The sequence below is a fragment of the Trifolium pratense genome, linkage group LG1, assembly GCF_020283565.1.
Source record: "Trifolium pratense cultivar HEN17-A07 linkage group LG1, ARS_RC_1.1, whole genome shotgun sequence".
NCBI lineage: Eukaryota > Viridiplantae > Streptophyta > Magnoliopsida > Fabales > Fabaceae > Trifolium > Trifolium pratense.
The window spans coordinates 34990620-35010853 of NC_060059.1; the positions used below are offsets into that span (position 1 = coordinate 34990620).

The 20234-nt window shown below is 30.1% G+C and overlaps 3 protein-coding genes across 4 annotated transcripts; 2 read left to right on the forward strand and 1 right to left on the reverse strand.

Moving 5' to 3' along the window:
* Nucleotides 1-637: 637 nt before the first annotated feature.
* On the reverse strand, nt 638-5175 carry LOC123923794. 2 transcript variants are annotated; one of them, XR_006814496.1, is made up of 4 exons: nt 4713-5175; nt 3874-3930; nt 2872-3022; nt 638-1739 (listed from the first exon to the last, which is right to left on the reverse strand). XR_006814496.1 is itself a non-coding variant. In XM_045976531.1 (3 exons), exons 1-3 carry the CDS (start codon nt 5002-5004, stop codon nt 3006-3008), a joined length of 366 nt encoding a protein of 121 aa, XP_045832487.1. In that variant the 5' UTR covers nt 5005-5158; the 3' UTR covers nt 701-3005. The 2 variants fall into 2 exon arrangements, 1 of the variants encoding a protein (XP_045832487.1); XM_045976531.1 differs by having other exon boundaries at nt 701-3022; nt 4713-5158.
* Nucleotides 5176-6117: 942 nt separating this feature from the next.
* LOC123923784 lies at nt 6118-7021 on the forward strand. The gene is made up of 3 exons (XM_045976521.1): nt 6118-6273; nt 6408-6492; nt 6599-7021. The coding sequence occupies exons 1-3, from the start codon at nt 6242-6244 to the stop codon at nt 6860-6862; spliced, it is 381 nt and encodes a 126-aa protein (XP_045832477.1). The 5' UTR covers nt 6118-6241; the 3' UTR covers nt 6863-7021.
* A 1446-nt stretch (nt 7022-8467) lies between these two features.
* On the forward strand, nt 8468-14540 carry LOC123893069. The gene is made up of 7 exons (XM_045942993.1): nt 8468-8591; nt 8696-8770; nt 9799-9885; nt 9978-10422; nt 10539-11467; nt 11595-12800; nt 12874-14540. Exons 1-7 carry the CDS (start codon nt 8468-8470, stop codon nt 14538-14540), a joined length of 4533 nt encoding a protein of 1510 aa, XP_045798949.1.
* Nucleotides 14541-20234: the final 5694 nt, after the last annotated feature.

Consider the following 20234-nt stretch of genomic DNA (forward strand, 5'->3'; position numbering starts at 1 on the left):
GGGAAATATTTGTGTTGTCTAAAACCATAACAATTTTGGTCTTGTTGTGGTCCCAAACACATCCTACTTATGCTTGTAGGAAAATGCTTGATAGTGAAAAATTATTGGGAACTAAGGATAAATTTTCATAATCAAAGAATTAAAGTTTCAATTTGTCTATGCAAATAGCTATACATCTTGAAAAACGAAAAGCAAAATTTGAGAACGCACGAACAATATCATTTGAAGAACACTATGGTTTAAGAAAAAATAGAGGTGACTAATTCATCAAAGACTACATAAAATCATACAGCTCCCCCGTACATTTTTTAGAGATATAAAATTTGAAATTTATTGATGCTAAAACTTAAGGAATAGATAAAAAATTTCATTGAAGACTAATTCATCAAAACAATACATTAGATAAAAAAATTAAAATAAATTAATAATAATAAAATATTGGAATGTAAGATAAGCATAAAATATTCAAAAATAAAATTACTCACAATTTGATTCGATTTGGATTAAAAATTATAAGAATCCAATCTGACCCGGTCCAACTTGTGGTACGGGTATGCACGGGAACATTCAATTTGGTTTAATAAAAACTTGCAATATTTAGTTTAATAACAGTGCAATATATATTGGCCAGAAACTATTCGACATAAGTTTGCACTTCATTAATTATTACAATAGAGAAGAGTTTAGATAACAGTCAGACTAAACACGTTTAAGGTAAAAATAATTACAATAAATTTGAATTTGAGTTTGAAACAACAAATACAACATTCATTGCCGTCAGTAATATTAGTAGACAATGGGGTCGTTTCTATTGCTTTAGTGCTTTTCACCAATAAATATCTTGTTCTCCAATGGCCTTAATACTACAGTAGACCATGACAGCTGCTGATGTGGGGATAGATCCCATCCAAATTTTGGAGCCAATACTCCCACATACACCTACTAAATTATGAACTTCAAAATTCAATCTAAAATGATAGGATAAATGGCAGTGGCAACATTGTAATGCAGCTTTTAATCTAAGGAAAACTACAGCTGCATCAGCCACGTTAGGTTCGGCTTCAATGTTATCTTAACTAACACGCCGAAAGAAGGAGCAGCTCTCACATGCTACCTAGGACAGACAGCCTGGTGGATCAATTTTTGCTCTACCTCTTAACAGTATAAAAAATATTACAAAAACAAAAAACAGTGATTGTAACTGCATCTATTCTTCAACATTAAAACTATATTCAGCAATTGTCCAAAGCCTAAAACATTCAAGAGTTCATGATTGTTACTCTCTTCCCCAATTGTTGTCTTGCAAGAAACGTACCCCCCTATAAAAAAAAAAGAAGATCAAATCAGAAATAATGATACACACAAAATTAGGAGAAAAAAACAGCAAGAAAAAGAAGAAAGAAAATGGTGAAATTCTCTTGAAACCAATTGTGTGCAGTCGATGCGACCTCCATCCTGCAACCTCTGTCACTCATCGTCGACCTTCTCTAACCCTCCATGATGATAACAAACACTCCAATAAATCCAAACAATTGCATTTTTTTTATATCATTGGTGATCCAAAACAATCAAATGAGAAGTTTGTAGAGAAAGAAAAGAGATAAACAACTATAAAAGACAATTTCTGAAATTTTCAAAACCAAATAGATATACATAGATGTGAAGTTCATATCAGACCAAATATTTGTTGATGCTGGGATCCTGCCCAAATATCATCTCATAATTCATGTTATCAAAATCTGCAAATTAATAAGAAGATAAATAAAACAATCCATCTACTTATATACATCAATTATTGAGATTTATTTAATAATAAGCATTTCCTTTGAATAGTTCCAAATGCTTTGATGTTTATCATACAAAAAATGCAATAAAAATATGTCATGTATGAATAAGAACATAAAGATTTAAAGGATATTTATTTTGAAACTCAACCATATCAGACACTTACCACACATCATAATAATCATGGATAACCTAGATCCATGAAATTTAACAAACATGAATTCATATAGAAAATAAAAACAATCTTCAATAGTTTAGCCTCTTTTAGGAGTGTAACAAAATAGTAAAAAAAAAAAATCATAATCTCAAAACCATTGAGTAAAAGTAGTCCATATGAACTGATTTGGGACTCTCAAATTTATTTAAGCCAATTAGATTAACCTCAAAGTGAATGCATATGGAGAAGAATGCACAATAGTTCGATTGAATGGTTAAGGTACTTCCTGACATTAAATTGATATAAAGATCAATAATCCCCTGTTACTTGCTATTGTACTGTGTTGTGAGGTAGTAAGTTTAGGGATCAAACTACTATAAGCATCTAAATTATGCAAAGGTTTTTCAAACAACACTGTTAATAGGATTTTCAAAGTGTTGAGAGTAAAATCAGCTAAAATTAAACATTAAAAATTATCAATGCAAGGCCAACTCAAACACATCTAATGACTAATTTGAACCGATAATTAGATAGTCAAATCAAAGAACATAAAAATTCATGTTATAAGAAATGAACATATAAGGAAAGATAATTAAATAGTCAAATAGGATAATAGTCATTTTTTACTTGAACAAAAATAACATGAACAGAATTATGCAATTTGAAAGAACTATGCAGTTTTAAATCAATTTCAGTCCAAATGCAATCACAATTTAAAAAAGTCAAGTATCCAAAAATGCTAATAGAATTAATAGATATCAAGTTCACATATCGGTGCAATTTCAGGTTTAGTAAATGTAGCCATGTGTTTACCAAATGCAACTATCACATACTCATGAAATAGTGAAGAAAATTCATTTCAGGTTGAGTAATCAAGTAATGGTTCAATCCTTTTTTTAAAGTTTTATCATCAAGTAACATAGACTAACCTGAATGGCTTGAGCCCTCAACTCCTTGGTCAAAACAATGGGCATAAATCACTGAAATTCCTAAATGGCTTGAGCCCTATTATCCATACCTTTTGGTTTCAGTCCATGCCTTTCAGTCAACACATGTAGTCTAGTTAAAAGCTATATCCTCCTGTAAACCAATATTAAAATAAAAATTAAATCATGATTAATATAAGAGATTAAGAAAACATAAAATACGCAATTAAGGAGATTAATTTAAACATGTATTCTTGTAACAAATAGTTGAAATTGGATTAGAATAATGCTAGCAAAATAGCTTTCCCATTGGTTGAATATTAACATTCACACCTTTCGTGTGCTTCAAGTATAATTTTCAATATATCATAAATGTATTCAATATTAAAATACATTCATCATATTGAACAATATAATGCATAAAAAAAGAGTATTCTCATCAAGAAGTATGTACAAAATAAATTCAATAAAAGACCTCAAATAAGTTATATAATGAGCAAAAAAAAAAAGTCTTGCTATGTTTAAAATTTCATAAAATATTGAAAGCATACTTATTTCTTAATGAAACCTAAGCTGCAGATTTAAATAAACAAAACCATATTAGAAATCAGTTAAATTGATCATAAAACATGAACACAAATTGACAAAGAAAAAATAAGTGCAGAAAATTGGGAGAAAGATGATACTAATGAAAGCAAACAAAATAATCAGAATATCTATTTTACCCTTGGATTTTAGGATTTTCTCAAATTGGATTTCATTCATACTCTTTAAACCCCATTTCTCAAACTGTATAGCTATAGGCATAGTATTTTCTCCGATTAATTCTGATTATATTTTTCTTTAATCAATTAAAGTTTATAAAACTTACCCAGTCAAACCCTAATTTGTAAATCTGACAAACAATAAAACATTCCAAAGCAAGAAAAATGATATGATATGAAACTAAAATTTGATGAAGAAACATGAAAATAATTATCATTAGCAAAACAATTAAGCTCTTACCCCTGTCTGACTTTTTAGAGCAGTAAAGCATCCAACTTTCGAAATCAACAAAAATCTCTGCATTTATAAAAAACAATGTCATCATAATAAACAGGTATTAGCGCTGCAACATTTGGCTTTTGAGAGAGACAGATGAAAATGACGTTACAACTTACAACCATGCTTCTGTCTCTCATTTGTTTTATTGTTCATGGAGAAGAAATACATTCAATCAAACTAACTTATTACTTATAAAAAAGTTTATAGATTGAATGACATTAAAATTTTGAAATAAAAAATTAAAATTTAGAAATTAAAAATCTTATGAAAACTACTGGTATATCAGTTTGGTTTTCTCCTCATTTAAAGTTTACAAATAACAAATAAAACAAATTAAAATTGAAACAAATCAAATCCAAAAAAAATAAAAAATGATACAAATCTAAAATTTAACAAAACCAAATCAATCATATTGTGGTGGAGAAAACCATCTAAATCCCACTAACAACTCCTAAAAGGTAGGGATTATTAACTAAAACATAGAAACAAATCCTAATAAATATGTAATTAAATAAAATCCTAATTATCTAGTGTAACGAAATTTTCCATCTAATAACCACAACCAATTGAAGAACAAAAAAACATGATATATATGATTGTCAAGGTAAGAACATAAATAGTACTTACAATCAAGAGGCATAGTGTTGCTATATTTTTCTTTAATCAATTAAAGTTTATAAAACTTACCCAGTCAAACCCTAATTTGTAAACCTGACAAACAATAAAACATTCCAAAGCAAGAAAAATTATATGATTTGAAACTAAAATTTGATGAAGAAACATTGAAGAAAATTGGGGACCTTTCCATTTGAAGACGCTGAAGAAGCCACCGGAGGATGCCTTTTGATGTTCTTCGATAATGAAAAAAGAAAGTGACGGCAGGGAAGGTGGTGAAGGATGAGAGATCTGATGAGAGAAGATTTGAAACCCATGATAAAGAAAGTGAGTTATGATATTGAAGAGAAGAGAGGAAGAATTTGAATTTTGAAATTGATTCCAACCACATGTATGCAGACTGAGGTTTTTGGATTCTAGCCTGCAAATCTGCTCTACATGAAAGGGACGCTCAATGAATGTCTTTGTTGCATCCATAAGTAATTGAAATTTTTTGTTTGTGAAAATGGTTTCAAATTTGTTAGCCAAAAGAAGAAGAGGAGTTCTGCTTTCCAGAAGTATGAAAACGACGCCTCATGATCTTCCACTGTCCTATTTTGCCTTTTTTCGATTTTTTTATTGTTTTCAACCAAACCGGACCGGGCTTGTTTGGGCCTTAATGAACTGGACTCTTGTTTATGGCCCAGCAAGTGATGAGATGAATGGGAGGGAAAGAAAATTCAAATTCATTGCCAAAAGAAGCAAATTTTTTCAAAATCTTCCAGCTAGGATTTGTGCAGATTGTATGTGTGATTGACATGTGTCAAAAATTACCATTTAGCTGTGTTCAATGTGTGTAGTTAGAATGATTTGATTGACCCAGACTGCAATCTGATGAAAAAAAAGATGTATCGTTCTCCTGTTACCTCTACCGAACGTTTGCTTGATGAGTATCTAGGACCGGTTTATCGCAGGAATCTACCATGCGACGATGCAGAAAGTTCTACTGCTGCTGCTGAGAAAGCTAGATTGGTTCGTCCTAGGCTTAATTAACTATGTTGGTGGTGTATGATCATTAAGTAATTAGTTGTCCTATTTGTCGAAATTTGTAGGCTTTTGTTTTGAAATATGATGAACATTTCTGCTTCTCAGGTTAGGAAATGTAGTAGTAGTTTATTTTGTTCTAGATATCTTGATTGAATGTGAAGGTTTTCATATTACAATGGAGTATTCCATTGGTAATATATCCAGGTTTAGTGTTTTTCTTTAATGTTTGGGGAATGATGTTGTAATTGTGTATTGATATTATGAACTTGGCAATCTTTGGGGTTTATGTTTTGTCTGGTGTTTATGAAATTTGGATTGTTTCCCTTGTGAAAAATTTGCTTATGTTACTGATATATGAATCTATGAAGCTTATGTATTAGTCTCAATTCAAATGTTTTTCCAATCATGGGTTGTTTGGTGTTTTTGTAATAGTGGGCCATTTGTTTTTTTGGCGTGGATCCATTATTTGTGCCTGGCCCATGGAGCTGACTGAGTTGGGTTTTGCCCAATGGATATTTTATTTATTAGGTTACCCTTTGTTATATGTATTTTTTATTCACCTTTGTGCATTTAAAGATGCAAGACACTGCTCATAGCAGTTGTATTGCAAGAATCTGTCATGGTTCACCTATACTTTTTGCCTCTCCATTATTAGATCTATTTTCTATTCCACAAAAGAAATTTTTCAATGAAAAATCCATTTGAATTTCCTTCCGTCAGGTTTTTTGATCTATAGTGGTTCTTTGCTTTTCTGTGTTTTCATATTTATATTTTTTATTTCAGTTTTCTGTTTTGTTGATGTTTAGATAATCTGTGCCTTCCTCTTTCTTAATCGATCCCAAAATTATGTGCAGCGGTTCCATAAGAATGCAATTTCGATCCTCATTCAAGTGGGAATTGGTCGTTACTTCCTCAATCTCTAGGGGTAGAAATGTCCTGGTATAGTTTAATTGATTTATTTTCGTTGTTAACTGTTACTTAATATTGATTTTTTCTGGCTTTGCGCTGATATCCTAATATTGTGTTTTGTTATCTTTGCTTGTAGAATTTTCCCAGGGAATACACCAGAAATTGTTTAATGAACTCTGATAGGAAGATCTATCTTATTGATGTTGCATCTGGAAGAGTTTACAATTCAAAGATTTTTACTTCAGGTCAAAATAAAGAAACCAGATTTGTTTACTCTTGTTGGAAGAAATTCGTGACTGACAACAAATTGAAGTTCAGAGATAAGGTTATCTTCAATGCCACCACTGGTGATAATGTTATCGAAGTCCAGATCCTGCGTCGTCGTCGTCGTTCACGTTAGTTAATTTGTTGATTTTCTTATGGGTGTATTGAATTTAGTGTTATTTTGTTTTGATTTATTTCTTGGGTTCTTGTGGTTGTGTTGTATCAGAGTTTTTAACTTCTCGTGTTTTTATTTCTCCTGGACTATGAATAGACAATTGGAAGCAAAAATTATTCACTGGTTTATCTTTTGGTTATGAATAGACAATTGTTTAATGTGTTGTATTTTTTCATATTATATTAGTATTAACTAGGATAATTATTTGATGGGTTATCAAGACTCATCGACGTTGGATTTTGGTTAATTTGTATTCGCCATAATTTTATTCATGACTTGTTTATCGTAAATAAATAAATATTAATCTTAATTTATCTTTTTTTTTTTTTGACAAATCTTATATTAATTTATCTTATGAGATGGTTTATGTCGATTAATGGATATTTAGTAAATTTTTAAATTAAATTAGTATATTATATGAGGATTAACAAGAATAATTATTTGATTGCTAATTATTTAGTCTTCACCACCATAAATGAGTAATGTATCGAATAAGAATTTTATAGAATACATTATTTGATTAAAAATTTATATCGTATAAATGATTGATTAAATTTTTTTTTAAAATTATCTGACGAGTTATCAAGACTCATTTACGGTGGATTTTGTTTAATTTGTATCCACCATAATTTTATTCATAACTGTTTTATCATAAACTATTCGATGAAGTGCTCCTTATTAAAATTTATCTATTAAAATGTACTTTGTTTTTTTTTTCCTTTGATATCAAGATGTTACGTTTTGTTTTTCTTAGTCATTCACTAGCTTACTATTCCCTCTGTTATCTATATGCCATAGCTACAGCAAATATGCATTATTGATTGAGACCCTATAGTAGCTCTAGGAAAGATGCATTATTGAATTAGTTTCAGTTGATTAAGCAATCAGCTACTATTCCGTCTCTCAAAAAATTCACATGTATCCTAATACTCTCTCCGGTCATTTTTATAAGCAACAATTTGGAAAAAAATTCTGGTCATTTTTATAAGAAACAATTATTAAATTTATTTTTACATTTCCATTTTTATCCTTATCAAATTGTATGCATTAATTATAGTGATATATTCCTCAAGGATAAAGTAATACACCAAGGTTATTTTTGGAATAGACTCTAAAATTTTAGAATTTTTATTAAGAAATATAAGGTTTCTTGGTATGTTTACCTTTTTCAAATTGTTTCTTATAATAATAAGGACCGGAGGGAGTATTAACTTATTTTAATTAACTTGACAAATCGCAAAAAAAAAAAAATTATATTAAGTACCTATTGAGTTTTTATTTATAGCCTATTTGTCTTCAGCCATAGTTAAATTTAGCTTAAGCTAGGCTATTTTATATATTATTATTTATATTAATATTAAATAATTTATTTTGTCTTTTTTGTGGTTCAATTATTGGATCTCTAAATTCCCAATTTATCCTTTATGTTGTTTAATTTATCCTTTTTTTCTTATAAATACTAATTGTCTTTGTCTCATTTCATTCTAATTTGAGAACATACAACCTCTTTAGTTCATTTTAGTATTCCTCAATTATTTTACAAGTTTGTTCATAATTTAGATAATCATGGTTGATTCAACATGGTTTTGTAATTTAAGTAGGTTGATGCGACGCATTCGTATAGAAAAAATGAAACTTAAACGTCTACAAGGAACTCGGGTTATTAAAAAAATTAGTATTAGACGTGGATGTAAGTTTATTCTCTATGATTGTTTTAACTTTGCTTAGTAGTTATTTAATATTGTACGAAGGTTTTTTCTTTTTGTGTAACTATTTTCATATTATTTTTAACAGTGTATCGATCAAGGGCTGGAATGCTTTTGTTGGAGCAACAAATTTCAAATTCATCTAGCAATTATTGTTCATCATGTAATAATTCTTAATATTATTTAGAGCACAACCAAATATATATATATATATATATATATATATATATATATATATATATATATATATATATATATATATATATATATATATATATATATATATATATATATATATATATATATATATATATATATAGATAGATAGATAGATAGATAGATGAATATATGTCTTTTGTTATTGTGGGTTTCTTATAGATATTTGATTTTCGTTTAATTTTTGTGACAAAAAAAAAATTTGTCCAAACGCTCATATCCTTTTATATATTTTTATAGATTTTTTATTTTCAGTTAATTTGTAAGAGGAGTAAAATATATGATATTTATTTATTTCCATTATTCATAAAGTAAGTTTGAGCAACTCCTGTTTGTTAAAAAAAAAAATCCTCTGTAAATCCTAAATATTGTAGTTTTGAAGCAATTTTTGGAAATCCTTTTCACTATTTACACTTGGGTCTTCCTAAAATTGAGTGTTTCGTTTGTTTTTTTTTTTAACAATTGATTCATGATTATTTACCTAAAATTTAGTTGGTTTTAATTAAAAGTAAAAAATAAATAAACAACTCACACATTTAAAAATATATCAAAAAATTAAAATAAAAGGCAACCCATTAGTAATTAAAAAAATGCAAAAAAACTTCATCCCTTTAGTGAAACTGAAAGTAACTATCACCTTCCAGTTGAAAAAAACAAAAACCAAAAACCATAAGATTGTTCTTATTTGTTGGTGTTGAAAATCTTCAATTTTTGGGGCGAAATCCTTATGGTTTTTGCTGAAAAAAATAACATTATACCTTTATGGAGATCGGTTGGTTCTAATGCTTGATTAATTCAAATCTACAAGGGGGTAAGAGTAGTCTGTATGTTGTTCATCCAATATTTGGTTCGAATCGGACCTGAAGATTGTAATTCGTGTTTGGTTTCTTAATTGAGTTCTGATTGCCAGTGGAATTTGTTCTTCCGGTGATTATGCTCGGAATTTTTTGTAATTTCATTGAATTTTTTACACAGTTGGTGCTGGTTGTTCATACGAGGATGAGAATGCTCTACAGTCTGATTTTACAAACATTAGGAAATTTCGATCAAGTGAAGTAGTAGGTACGATTACAAACTAATTAATAGATTCTTATTGTATATTTTGCATTTAATTAATGGTTGTAATTTTAGTTGTTTATAATGTAATTGTCAATTTACAGAGTATATGGATATTGGTGATATGGATGTTGTGTGTCCGGATTGTGGCGCAATGATTTGGTATTACGAGAGAGCTAAAAAGGATCCTGGGAGCAATGTGGTTAGAGTTTCTTTCTGTTGTAAAAAGGGCAAAATCTTGATTCCATATCTGGAGGAACCACCACCTCTAATAAGATCTCTTTTCAATGGATTTCACCCAAAAAGTTCTCATTTTTTTGGAAATATAAGATCTTACAATAACATGTTTTCTTTTACTTCACTCCTAGGAAGAGTTGATACTGCATCTAATGATGGACATGGTCCTCCTCATTTTGTTATTGCTGGGCAAAATTACCACCGTATTGGTAGCTTACTTCCTAAACATGGTGAATTTCCCAAATTTGCTCAGTTATATATATATGATACTCAAAATGAGGTTTCAAATCGATTATCCCATTTCAGGTAATTATTAATTCGATTCAATATATTTCAATTATCTTATTGTTTGTATTGATAAATTGTAAAATAGATAATTTAATTTTGGTGACATATAACATGTGATTTGTGTTCTTTCGTAGTTCCCTGGATTCTAAGAAAGCACTTGATCCATTGTTGGTGGCAGAAATTTTGGCTGTCATGGACGAACACAATTTGTTGGTGAAATGTTTTCGTATGGTTAGGGATTACCTTGATGTTGATCAAAGTGTCCCTGTAAGTTTACGTTTATTTCGTGATCGACAAAGAGATCCCCGAGTTTATAATGTACCTCGGCTTGATGAAGTGGCTGCATTGGTTGTTGGTGATATTGGAGATGATGAGGATGGAAGAGATATTGTCGTACGCAAAAAAAATGGATATTTGAAGAGAATTCATGAAACTCATGCAAAGTATATCCCGTTGCAATACCCGTTGTTGTTTCCTTTTGGTGAAGATCAGTACCAAGAGAAAATCCCACTTAACCGTTTGACAGCGTCAACAAGTAAAAAAAAAAGAATTCGTGTTCCAATGCGTGCGTTTATAGCTTTCCGTCTTCAAGAGAGAATGAACGAAGATTCTATTATTCTTAGGAGTAGAAGATTATTCCAGCAGTTTGTAGTTGACCTTTATTCGATGATTGAATCTCAAAGGTTATCTTGGATAAGGTCTAATCAAGGTGAAATTCGATCTGATTTTCTTGCGGGAATAGAAGAAGCTATTAGTCGTGGTGATTTTGTTGCATCTTCCATTGGGTCTCGAATCGTTCTGCCGTCTTCTTTTACTGGTGGGAGGCGCTACATGTTCAATAATTGTCAAGACGCAATGGCCATTTGCAAAAAATTCGGTTATCCTGATTTATTTCTTACTTTCACCTGCAACCCAAAATGGCCGGAAATACAACGCCACATGGCTAAATCTGGTAACTATTCAGTATACAGACCTGATATTACCTGTCGTGTATTTCAAATGAAATTAAATCTAATGATGTCAGATTTTCGAAAGGGTCAATTTTTCGGTAGGGTTGTTGCAAGTAAGTAATTTGCTCTATTTTATTGTGAAATTATTTATTATATTTTGCCTTAGTATTTTTTTTGTCTTTTTATTGTTCTATTGTTAAAACTTCTTCTTAATATTGATTATTGATCAATTTTTACAAGGTATGTATACTATTGAATTTCAAAAGAGAGGATTGCCTCATGCACACATTTTACTGTGGTTAGATCCTCGAGATAAATTAACTACAGCGTCTGCAATTGACTCGGTGATTTGTGCTGAATTACCTGATAAAAATTTGTTCCCTAAACTTTATTCAACTGTAACAAATTTCATGATTCATGGACCATGTGGGAATGGTTTTACCGAATCTCCGTGCATGAAAGATCATCATCGTTGTTCTAAATTTTATCCAAAAAAATTTGTGTCGCATACCTCTTTTGATCCAAGTGGATATCCTATTTATAGGCGCAGAGACTCTGGGCACACTGTGATTAAAAAGGAAGCAATTCTTGATAATCGAAGTGTTGTTCCGTACAATCCGAAACTCATGATGAAATATCAAGCGCATGTTAATATAGAATATTGTAACAAATCAAATTGTATTAAATATTTGTTTAAGTATATTAACAAAGGAGTTGATAGAGTGACTGCTACTTTACATACAAGTGATGATGAATGTGTTGATGAGATACAGCAGTACTATGACTGCCGGTTTTTGTGTCCATCAGAATCTATTTGGAGGATCTTTGCTTATAAGATTCATTTTAGGTGGCCTCCAGTCACTAGATTAACTTTCCATACCCAAGGTAACCAAAGAGTGGTCTTCAATGATAGTTCTAATCTAGAAAAGGTTCTAAAGTCCAATAATGAAAAGGGTACTATGTTTTTGGCTTGGATGGTTGCAAACAGGCAATATCCTCAAGGTCGTCACCTAACATATTCTCAATTTCCAACCTTATTCACTTATGATTCTGATGGTCGGTTCTGGAAACCGAGGAAAAGTGGTGGTTCGGTGGGTCGCTTGACCTACATTCCACACGGTTCCCGTGAGCTATTTTATTTAAGATTGTTGTTGACCGCCCAAGTTGGATGCACCAGTTTTGAGGATCTTCGTATGGTAAATGGTCATGTCCATGATTCATTTAGGGAAGCTTGTGCTGATTTGAGGTTATTGGAAGATGATCAAGATTTTATCAATGCTATTGTTGAAGTTGCAAATATTGAATCTGGGTATTCTATTCGAAAGATGTTTTCCTGGTTTTTGATGTCTAACTCAATGAGTGACCCTTTTAATGTTTGGGAACAGTTATGGGAAATTCTGGCCGATGGAATATTGTATCAAAAGCGTCGTGAGTTGAATTTGCCAGGTGAACTTCTATCTCTTAACAGTTTATTTATGTTCTTTTGATTTATATTTTATTTAATAGTTTTTTTCTTCAGAATTTGTTATGTCCCGCGAGGATTTAAAAGAATCATGTCTCATTGAGATTGACAATTATTTGCGGGCAAATGGAAAATCTCTGGAGGACTATGAATGCATGCCGAAGTTAAAAGAACAAAATAATGGTATTTTCAATAACATTTTGCTCGAGAATGAATTTAGTTATGACTATGATGACATGAGGATTCTTCACAATGAACATGTTGGTAACTTAAATTCAGAGCAATTGTTTGCATATGAAGATATTTATAAGGCTGTTGATAATGGGCTTGGATCTATGTTTTTTGTTGATGGATACGGTGGGACTGGGAAGACGTTCTTGTGGAAAACTCTTTCTTATAGACTTCGTTCGGAGGGAAAAATAGTAGTAAATGTTGCATCTAGTGGTATAGCTTCTATCCTACTTCCTGGTGGTAAAACTGCACATTCACAGTTTGGAATTCCTTTAGTTCTTACTAAGGAATCTTGTTGCCAAATTGATAAAGGTAGTAAAAAGGCACAGTTGCTGATCATGACTAGCTTAATTATTTGGGATGAGGCTCCTATGATTAATAAGTGGGCTTTTGAAGCTTTTGAAAGAACTCTTCGGGATATAATGAGTGAAGTTGATGTTAAGAATAAATCTCTGCCATTCGGGGGGAAAACTGTCGTTTTTGGTGGAGACTTTAGGCAAATTTTGCCTGTTATTCCTAAAGGATCTCGCGCTGACATTGTTCATGCAACAATTAATTCATCCTACCTTTGGCGCAGATGCAAAGTTTTGAGATTAACAAAAAATATGCGCTTGCAATTTTCATCCAATTCAGTTGAAAATGAGCAATTACGAGAGTTTGCCAGCTGGATACTTGATATTGGAGATGGTAAGATTGGTATTACTGAAGATGGTGAGTCAGTTGTTGAAATTCCTCAAGATATTTTAGTTAAGAGTTCTCTAAACCCGATAGGTGATATTGTTGAGGCAATTTATCCAAATTTGCTTGAAAATATATATGTTCCAGATTTCTTTCAAGATAGGGCTATTCTTGCTCCAACATTGGATGTTGTCGAAGAAATAAATGATTATGTACTTGCTCTTATGCCCAGTGATGCGAAAGTGTATCTCAGTTGTGACTCAATCTCAAAAGGTGATGATGATGTTGGTGTGGATCTTAGATGGATTACAACTGAGTTTTTGAATGAAATTAAGTGTTCTGGAATGCCAAATCATAAACTCATTATCAAAGTTGGAGCTGTGATCATGCTTTTAAGGAATATTGATGTTTCGTCTGGGCTATGTAACGGCACACGTCTTATTGTTTTCTACATGGGGAACATCGTCATTGGTGCTAAAATCGTAACAGGAACTAATATTGGTGATATTGTTTATATCTCCCGAATGAGTTTGGTACCATCAGATGCCAATGTTTCAATAAGTTTCAGACGGCGCCAATTCCCCTTCTGTGTTTGTTTTGCCATGACAATTAACAAGAGTCAAGGACAAACATTGTCTCACGTTGGGTTATATCTTCCAAGACCAGTTTTTACTCATGGTCAGTTATATGTTGCTGTTTCTCGTGTTAAAACTAGAGCAGGTTTGAAGATTCTTATAGTCGGTGACGATGGTCTAGCCAAAACAAGTACCATTAATGTTGTTTATCCTGAAGTTTTTCAAAGAATATATAGATGACCATCCAATTTCTAAGATTTTTTTATTGTATTTTTTTTTGTTGACAAATATTATTGTATTGTTAAACATGTTTGTGTTGTTTTAAATTGTAATTTTAAAGCGCAGTGTACTCATGCCAATTTATGTGTAAAATTTTATTGACTAATGTTATATTTTTATATTCAATTCCTTTCTGTATATAGTTCTCGAAGATTGCACATTAATTTACATATCAACATTGTCTCTCATAATACAATTTTTTTTTTTTTGTTTTCTAAATTCAGATTTCTTTGTAAAATCATCGTTTGAGGAGAATATTACTTGAACTATGTCTCATTTACAAGTCTACATCAACTCATTCTTTCACCCCTTATATGTGAATCTCGCACCAAAATATTAATACACGTTTTTACTTGGACCGTCTCCGCTTTACAAGTCCACAAGATATTATTTTTGACATAACAAGTAAAATAGTCTTAATCAATAAGAAAAATAGTTAAATTTACGGAATGAAAACGACAACGTATGAAGAGAGAAAAAATGAATAGCTTTTGTTTCAGTTAGATTTATGGAATGAAAAACTCAAAAACACGCTAAGCTAACGATTGCTGAATGGAAATTTTTTATTTTTTTTTAAAAATTTTTTTTTTTTTTTTTAAAAAAAAAAAAACCGTCATTGCACGGGTGAGATCAGGTCAGTTAGCTGCATGTAGTGGCCGCATCTCACAATTTGAGAAGTACATGATGGGTTCATGGATTTAAAATCAGATGAGAGACATGTTTTATGGGTGAAAAAGAGCTAGAAGACAAGCGATATACATGGGAAAAACATAGAGAACAATGAAACTATTAGAGATGAAATTGAGAGTTGTTTTGTGGATTGTTGTTACTTTGTAAAAGCAAATGGAAGAGGAAGGAAATAGGTGGCGGCTGGCAAAATAGAAACCCTAGCCAAATTAATGAGTTTTCAGTTTTAGGCCGTATTGGATAGTCCAAGCCCACAATGCTTATCTCACTTGCTTGATATTGTTTAGATCTTTTCTCTCCCCACCCCCCGTGAATCTTTTATCCCCCTGAGTTTCCAATTTTGCCCTTGAAAAAACTTCGGTTCGCAGAAACCGAAATTTTTCTAGTGCAAATTCAGAGTAAATTTCGGTGACGATGGTCTAGCCAAAACAAGTACCATTAATGTTGTTTATCATGAAGTTTTTCAAAGAATCTATAGATGACTATCCAATTTCTAAGATTTTTATTATTGTATTTTTTTTTTGTTGACAAATATTATTGTATTGTTAAATATGTTTGTTTTATTGTTTTAAATTATAATTTTAAAGTGCAGTGTACTCATGCAATTTATATGTAAATTTTTACTGACTAATGTTATATTTTTATTAAATTTAATGAATCAATTTTTTTTTTCTTTTTAGTGAATAATAAAAACAACATCAAATCTATTGAAAATATGTACACCAAAGAATATATCTGGAATTTTTTTTGAAAATAATAAAAAAAAAATTACTTAATTAAATTATTTAAATATTACTGTAATTGTCATTGTTGAACTTGAATTGGTCTTTACAATTAAATTTATTTAGTCTTTTATCTTTTTTATAGGTTCCTCATTATAGTTTTTTTATGTCTTAATATTATTATTTTTTTATATAATTTAGTCTTATTTATGTTTAACCAAAACAACTTTTTAATTTATACAAGTTTAACTAATGTCATAGGTGCACAAGTCGTGATCGGGACAAATATTAATAATGTGGTTTATACCCCATAAATAAAACTGATATCATCATATTGCTAATGCTAATGATTGGCAGTTAACAAAAGTCAACGACAAACGTTGTGTCATGTTGGGTTATCTTCCGACACTAATTTTTATCCATGGCCAGTTATATGTTGTCGTTTCTCGAGTTAAAACTATAGCATGTTTGAAGAATTTTATAGTCGATGATGGTGGTCTAGCAAAAACTAATATTGTTGATATTGTTTATCATAAAGTTTTTCAAATAATTTATATATGACTACCCATGATATATGCTTTGTATTATTGTATCGTTGATCTTATTGGGAGTCAAATAATAATGTGATTGTTTTATGTTGATTTTGTGTTACCTAATTTGTGTCGGTTCAATTTGTATTGTCCTAAAAATTTTCAAATAATTTATAGATAACCGTGCAAAATCTATGATTTATATTATTGTATCGTTGAATTTATTCGTAATTATTTTAAATAATAGTGTTGATTTTGTTTTTGTTATGTATTATTTAATCTATTTCAATTCAATATGACCATTTAGATCGGTACAGTTCATATTTTAAATAAAAATTCAACATTGTCTCTCATAATACAATTTTTTTTCTTTTCATTTCCTCAATTCAAATTTCTTCGTAAAGTCATCCTTTGAGGAGAATATTACTTGAACCGTGTCCTATTTACATGTCTACATCAACTTATTCTTTTCACCCCCCATAGTGAATCTCGCACCAAAATAATAATACACGTTTTTTACTTGAATTATCTCCCCTTTATAAGTCTACATGTTATTCTTTTTGACAAAACAAGAAAAATAGTCTTAATCAATAAGAAAAATAGTTAAAATGATGTTTTGTTAGTCAAGATAGGAGAATCTTACGCCAAATGTTGGGGAAAATGACAGCGTATGAAGAGAGAAAAAATGAAGAGCTTTTGCTTCAGTTAGGGTTACGGAATGAAAAAATCAAAAACACGCTAAGCGTAGGATCTTGCTTAATGGAAAATTTTTTTTAAAAAAAAAAAAAAAAAAATATTTTTTTTTTTTTTTTTTTAAAAAAACCGTGCATTGCACGGGTGAAAACACACTAGTTTGAGACATGAAAATTTTCATGATGAAGCATATAGGAATGAATATGATCATAATATGCTTAACAAAAACCTGAATTTATAGCCGATTATTTGAATTCAATGATTACCCTTTTTTGGTTTGACCGAGTACGGTGTATTTTTGTTTGGTTTACCATGAGTGAGAATTGAACCTTTGACCTATAACATACTACTTAAATCTCTCAGTACTAGATCAAAATTAGTGGCTTTTATCTTGCTTTTTTATTACAAGAAAATAAAGATATTCAATCATTCCAATAATTGATAGAGTACATTAGATGCAAATACAAATTTAACATCGCTAAAAATAAAAGGGATGAATCTGCGAACAAACTTACAACATCCAAGTTAATAACATATAACGGCAAAATGCCTACAAATAATATGATAAAATCAAAGTGGTCAGAATGTCTATGCTTCCAGATCTGCAACATTGGCGCATAAATAATTAATTGAATCTGCAATTGATTGACGTTGATATTTCAATATGAACTAGAGAACACCGCAACAAGACAAAAAATCAAACAATGTCGTACCAAAGACGACGACCAACAAAACGCCGCAATCAAACGATGACACCACAACAAAAGAAAGAAACTAAAAACACAATATATGTGAAATCACTTATTTAAATTAAAAGAGAGAAAGAAAAAAATGTAGATGACCTAAAATCATCACTTACCCGTGAAGGAAGAAGAAGAAACTCAAAGAAAGAAAGAAAAATTAGGGCCTATTATCTTGCTAATTATGAGTACTCTTTTAAGTAAGCATTCCACTTAAACACATTATTTATTCAAAAAGTAAAATATTTCAATTCTTAATACGTTGACTTCTCACATTTTCATAAAAATTTAAGAAAAATTTATTATTTAAAGTACTTAAAAAGTATATTAAAACTGCTCGTTAATATAATGAACCCTATATCTCTTCTTAAACTCCTTCAACGTCCCAACATTTAACTACTGAGCTATATCTTCGAGGACAAGGTGGGGTCTATCATGGATTCATGCACTTTAATATATTTATAGAAATTAAACGGTACTATTATATACTAATAGAAAAAAATCTTGCATCTTTTGCTGATTGTACTTCATCGGGTCTGTTATAGTAATAACTAATAAGAAACTCCAACAAAAATCATAAATATTAATTATAGTTGTTAGAATAATAATTACTTTGTTTGAATTTGAATTTGTGTTAGTTTTACATATATTTATTGCTATAATTGTTAACATATTAAGAGGGAAAATATATTTGAATTTACAAGTTCAATAAGAATTAAACATTTTGACCATTATTTAAATGGCATTGCAATTACAAATTAAGCTTGTAATAAAATCATGTGTTAATCCTTAAAAAAAAAATCAGGTGTTATTAATATTGAATGATATCAAGTGCTTTTCCATTAAACTAAAAAAATTGCATATGGTATTAAAAAACATTGCATATGATATTAAAGTTAATTAGTTGCCCATATTTTTTTTTCTATTTTTTTCCACTATTTTTTTTTCTAATGCCAAGTTTCATTTTTTTCCCACTATTTTATATCTATAGATTTATTTCTTTTTACCAAATAAAAGTAGCACTTTATAAGAAAATATAATAGTACTACATCTCTGAACCCAAAAAAATAAATAAAAGTACTACTACTACATCTGTTGGCCATGCAACTGTTTGAACCACCTCTTCTTTGCTCATTTATTAAGGTAATAATTGATCACACCAACTTTACCTTCATATAATTTTTCTTGATTGGTGTTTTTTCAAGTGTAAGGATCTAGCTCTTTTAAAGCAAGCGATGCATTATAATGAATAGGGCAAGTTATAATCGTTGGTTGAATAAAGTGCAAGTTAATTAATTATAATAATAATAGTTAAAGGATATAGAAATTTACAGGAACAATAATCCTTTTGGTTAATTTGATTACCTCTAACAAATGATATAAATACCTAACTTCACATAGGAGTATTTTTGTTCTTGTGAGATCTAGATGGAGGAGAGTACAATTATTTGATACAAGGGATTGTCTAATATTGCAACCCAAAGTTGTTAGAGGTTCAAGTTTCAACCATTAAGGTTGCCATTAAACATTTACTTTCTTTCTTCCTTACAAACTATTAGTATATGTAAGAAGTACATTCGTGACTAATGCTTGTCTATTTTAAAATAAATTTAATTTTTACACAAATTAAAAAAAACAATAAATAAAAGAGTATTACAATTTTATAAAATTATTTTTGTTAATGATTAGGTATATATTAACGTTCATTATAAATGTATAATGCTATACTATAGCGCTTTTAGTAAAAATAAAATAAAATGTTATGACGAGTTCTCTTTATGTCCTTCGATATGCTTTAAAGTCCTAAAATTTTCAAAGCATGTTGAAGAACCTTAAATAATATAACTCTTTGTAAGTATGGGCCTAAACAATCCGACCAAAATGATGATTGGGTCAATAGACACGAAAATCTGCATTATGCAAGCGAGACAAATATATACATATTAAAATACATATTATTAAATGGGGGAGCAAATTGTCTCCTGCAAAGTTAATATTCAAATAAATCACAACATTTGGTTTAAGCAGGAGAGAGAGGAAAAGATGGATTGAATGGTTGTGATGGTCACTGGACTTCCTGCAATTGAAACTGCACGGACGATGATCATAACCCATTTGAATATACACCTTTAAATTGATTTTCGATTTTTTTTTCCACCAATATACACCTTGAAAACATATCGTTAGAGAGATTTTTTAAGATTTAGAGAGATTTTTTAAACACTTTTTCTCGCTTACCAATGCAATATTTTATGGTTAACTTTTTGAAAGTATGATTATCAT

What these genes read in the sequence shown, in the direction of transcription:
- LOC123923784 (XM_045976521.1), top strand. Translation starts at nt 6,242, where the DNA reads ATGAAAAATCCATTTGAATTTCCTTCCGTCAG. An exon ending in TTTGAATTTCCTTCCGTCAG is followed by an intron (nt 6,274 to 6,407) that starts GTTTTTTGATCT and finishes AATTATGTGCAG; the next exon opens with CGGTTCCATAAGAATGCAAT. An exon ending in CTAGGGGTAGAAATGTCCTG is followed by an intron (nt 6,493 to 6,598) that starts GTATAGTTTAAT and finishes CTTTGCTTGTAG; the next exon opens with AATTTTCCCAGGGAATACAC.
- LOC123893069 (XM_045942993.1), top strand. Translation starts at nt 8,468, where the DNA reads ATGGTTGATTCAACATGGTTTTGTAATTTAAGTAGGTTGATGCGACGC. An exon ending in TCGATCAAGTGAAGTAGTAG is followed by an intron (nt 9,886 to 9,977) that starts GTACGATTACAA and finishes GTAATTGTCAAT; the next exon opens with TTACAGAGTATATGGATATT. An exon ending in AATCGATTATCCCATTTCAG is followed by an intron (nt 10,423 to 10,538) that starts GTAATTATTAAT and finishes GTTCTTTCGTAG; the next exon opens with TTCCCTGGATTCTAAGAAAG.
- LOC123923794 (XM_045976531.1), bottom strand. Translation starts at nt 5,004, where the DNA reads ATGGATGCAACAAAGACATTCATTGAGCGTCCCTTTCATGTAGAGCAG. An exon ending in CAGCGTCTTCAAATGGAAAG is followed by an intron (nt 3,931 to 4,712) that starts GTCCCCAATTTT and finishes TTATAAATGCAG; the next exon opens with AGATTTTTGTTGATTTCGAA.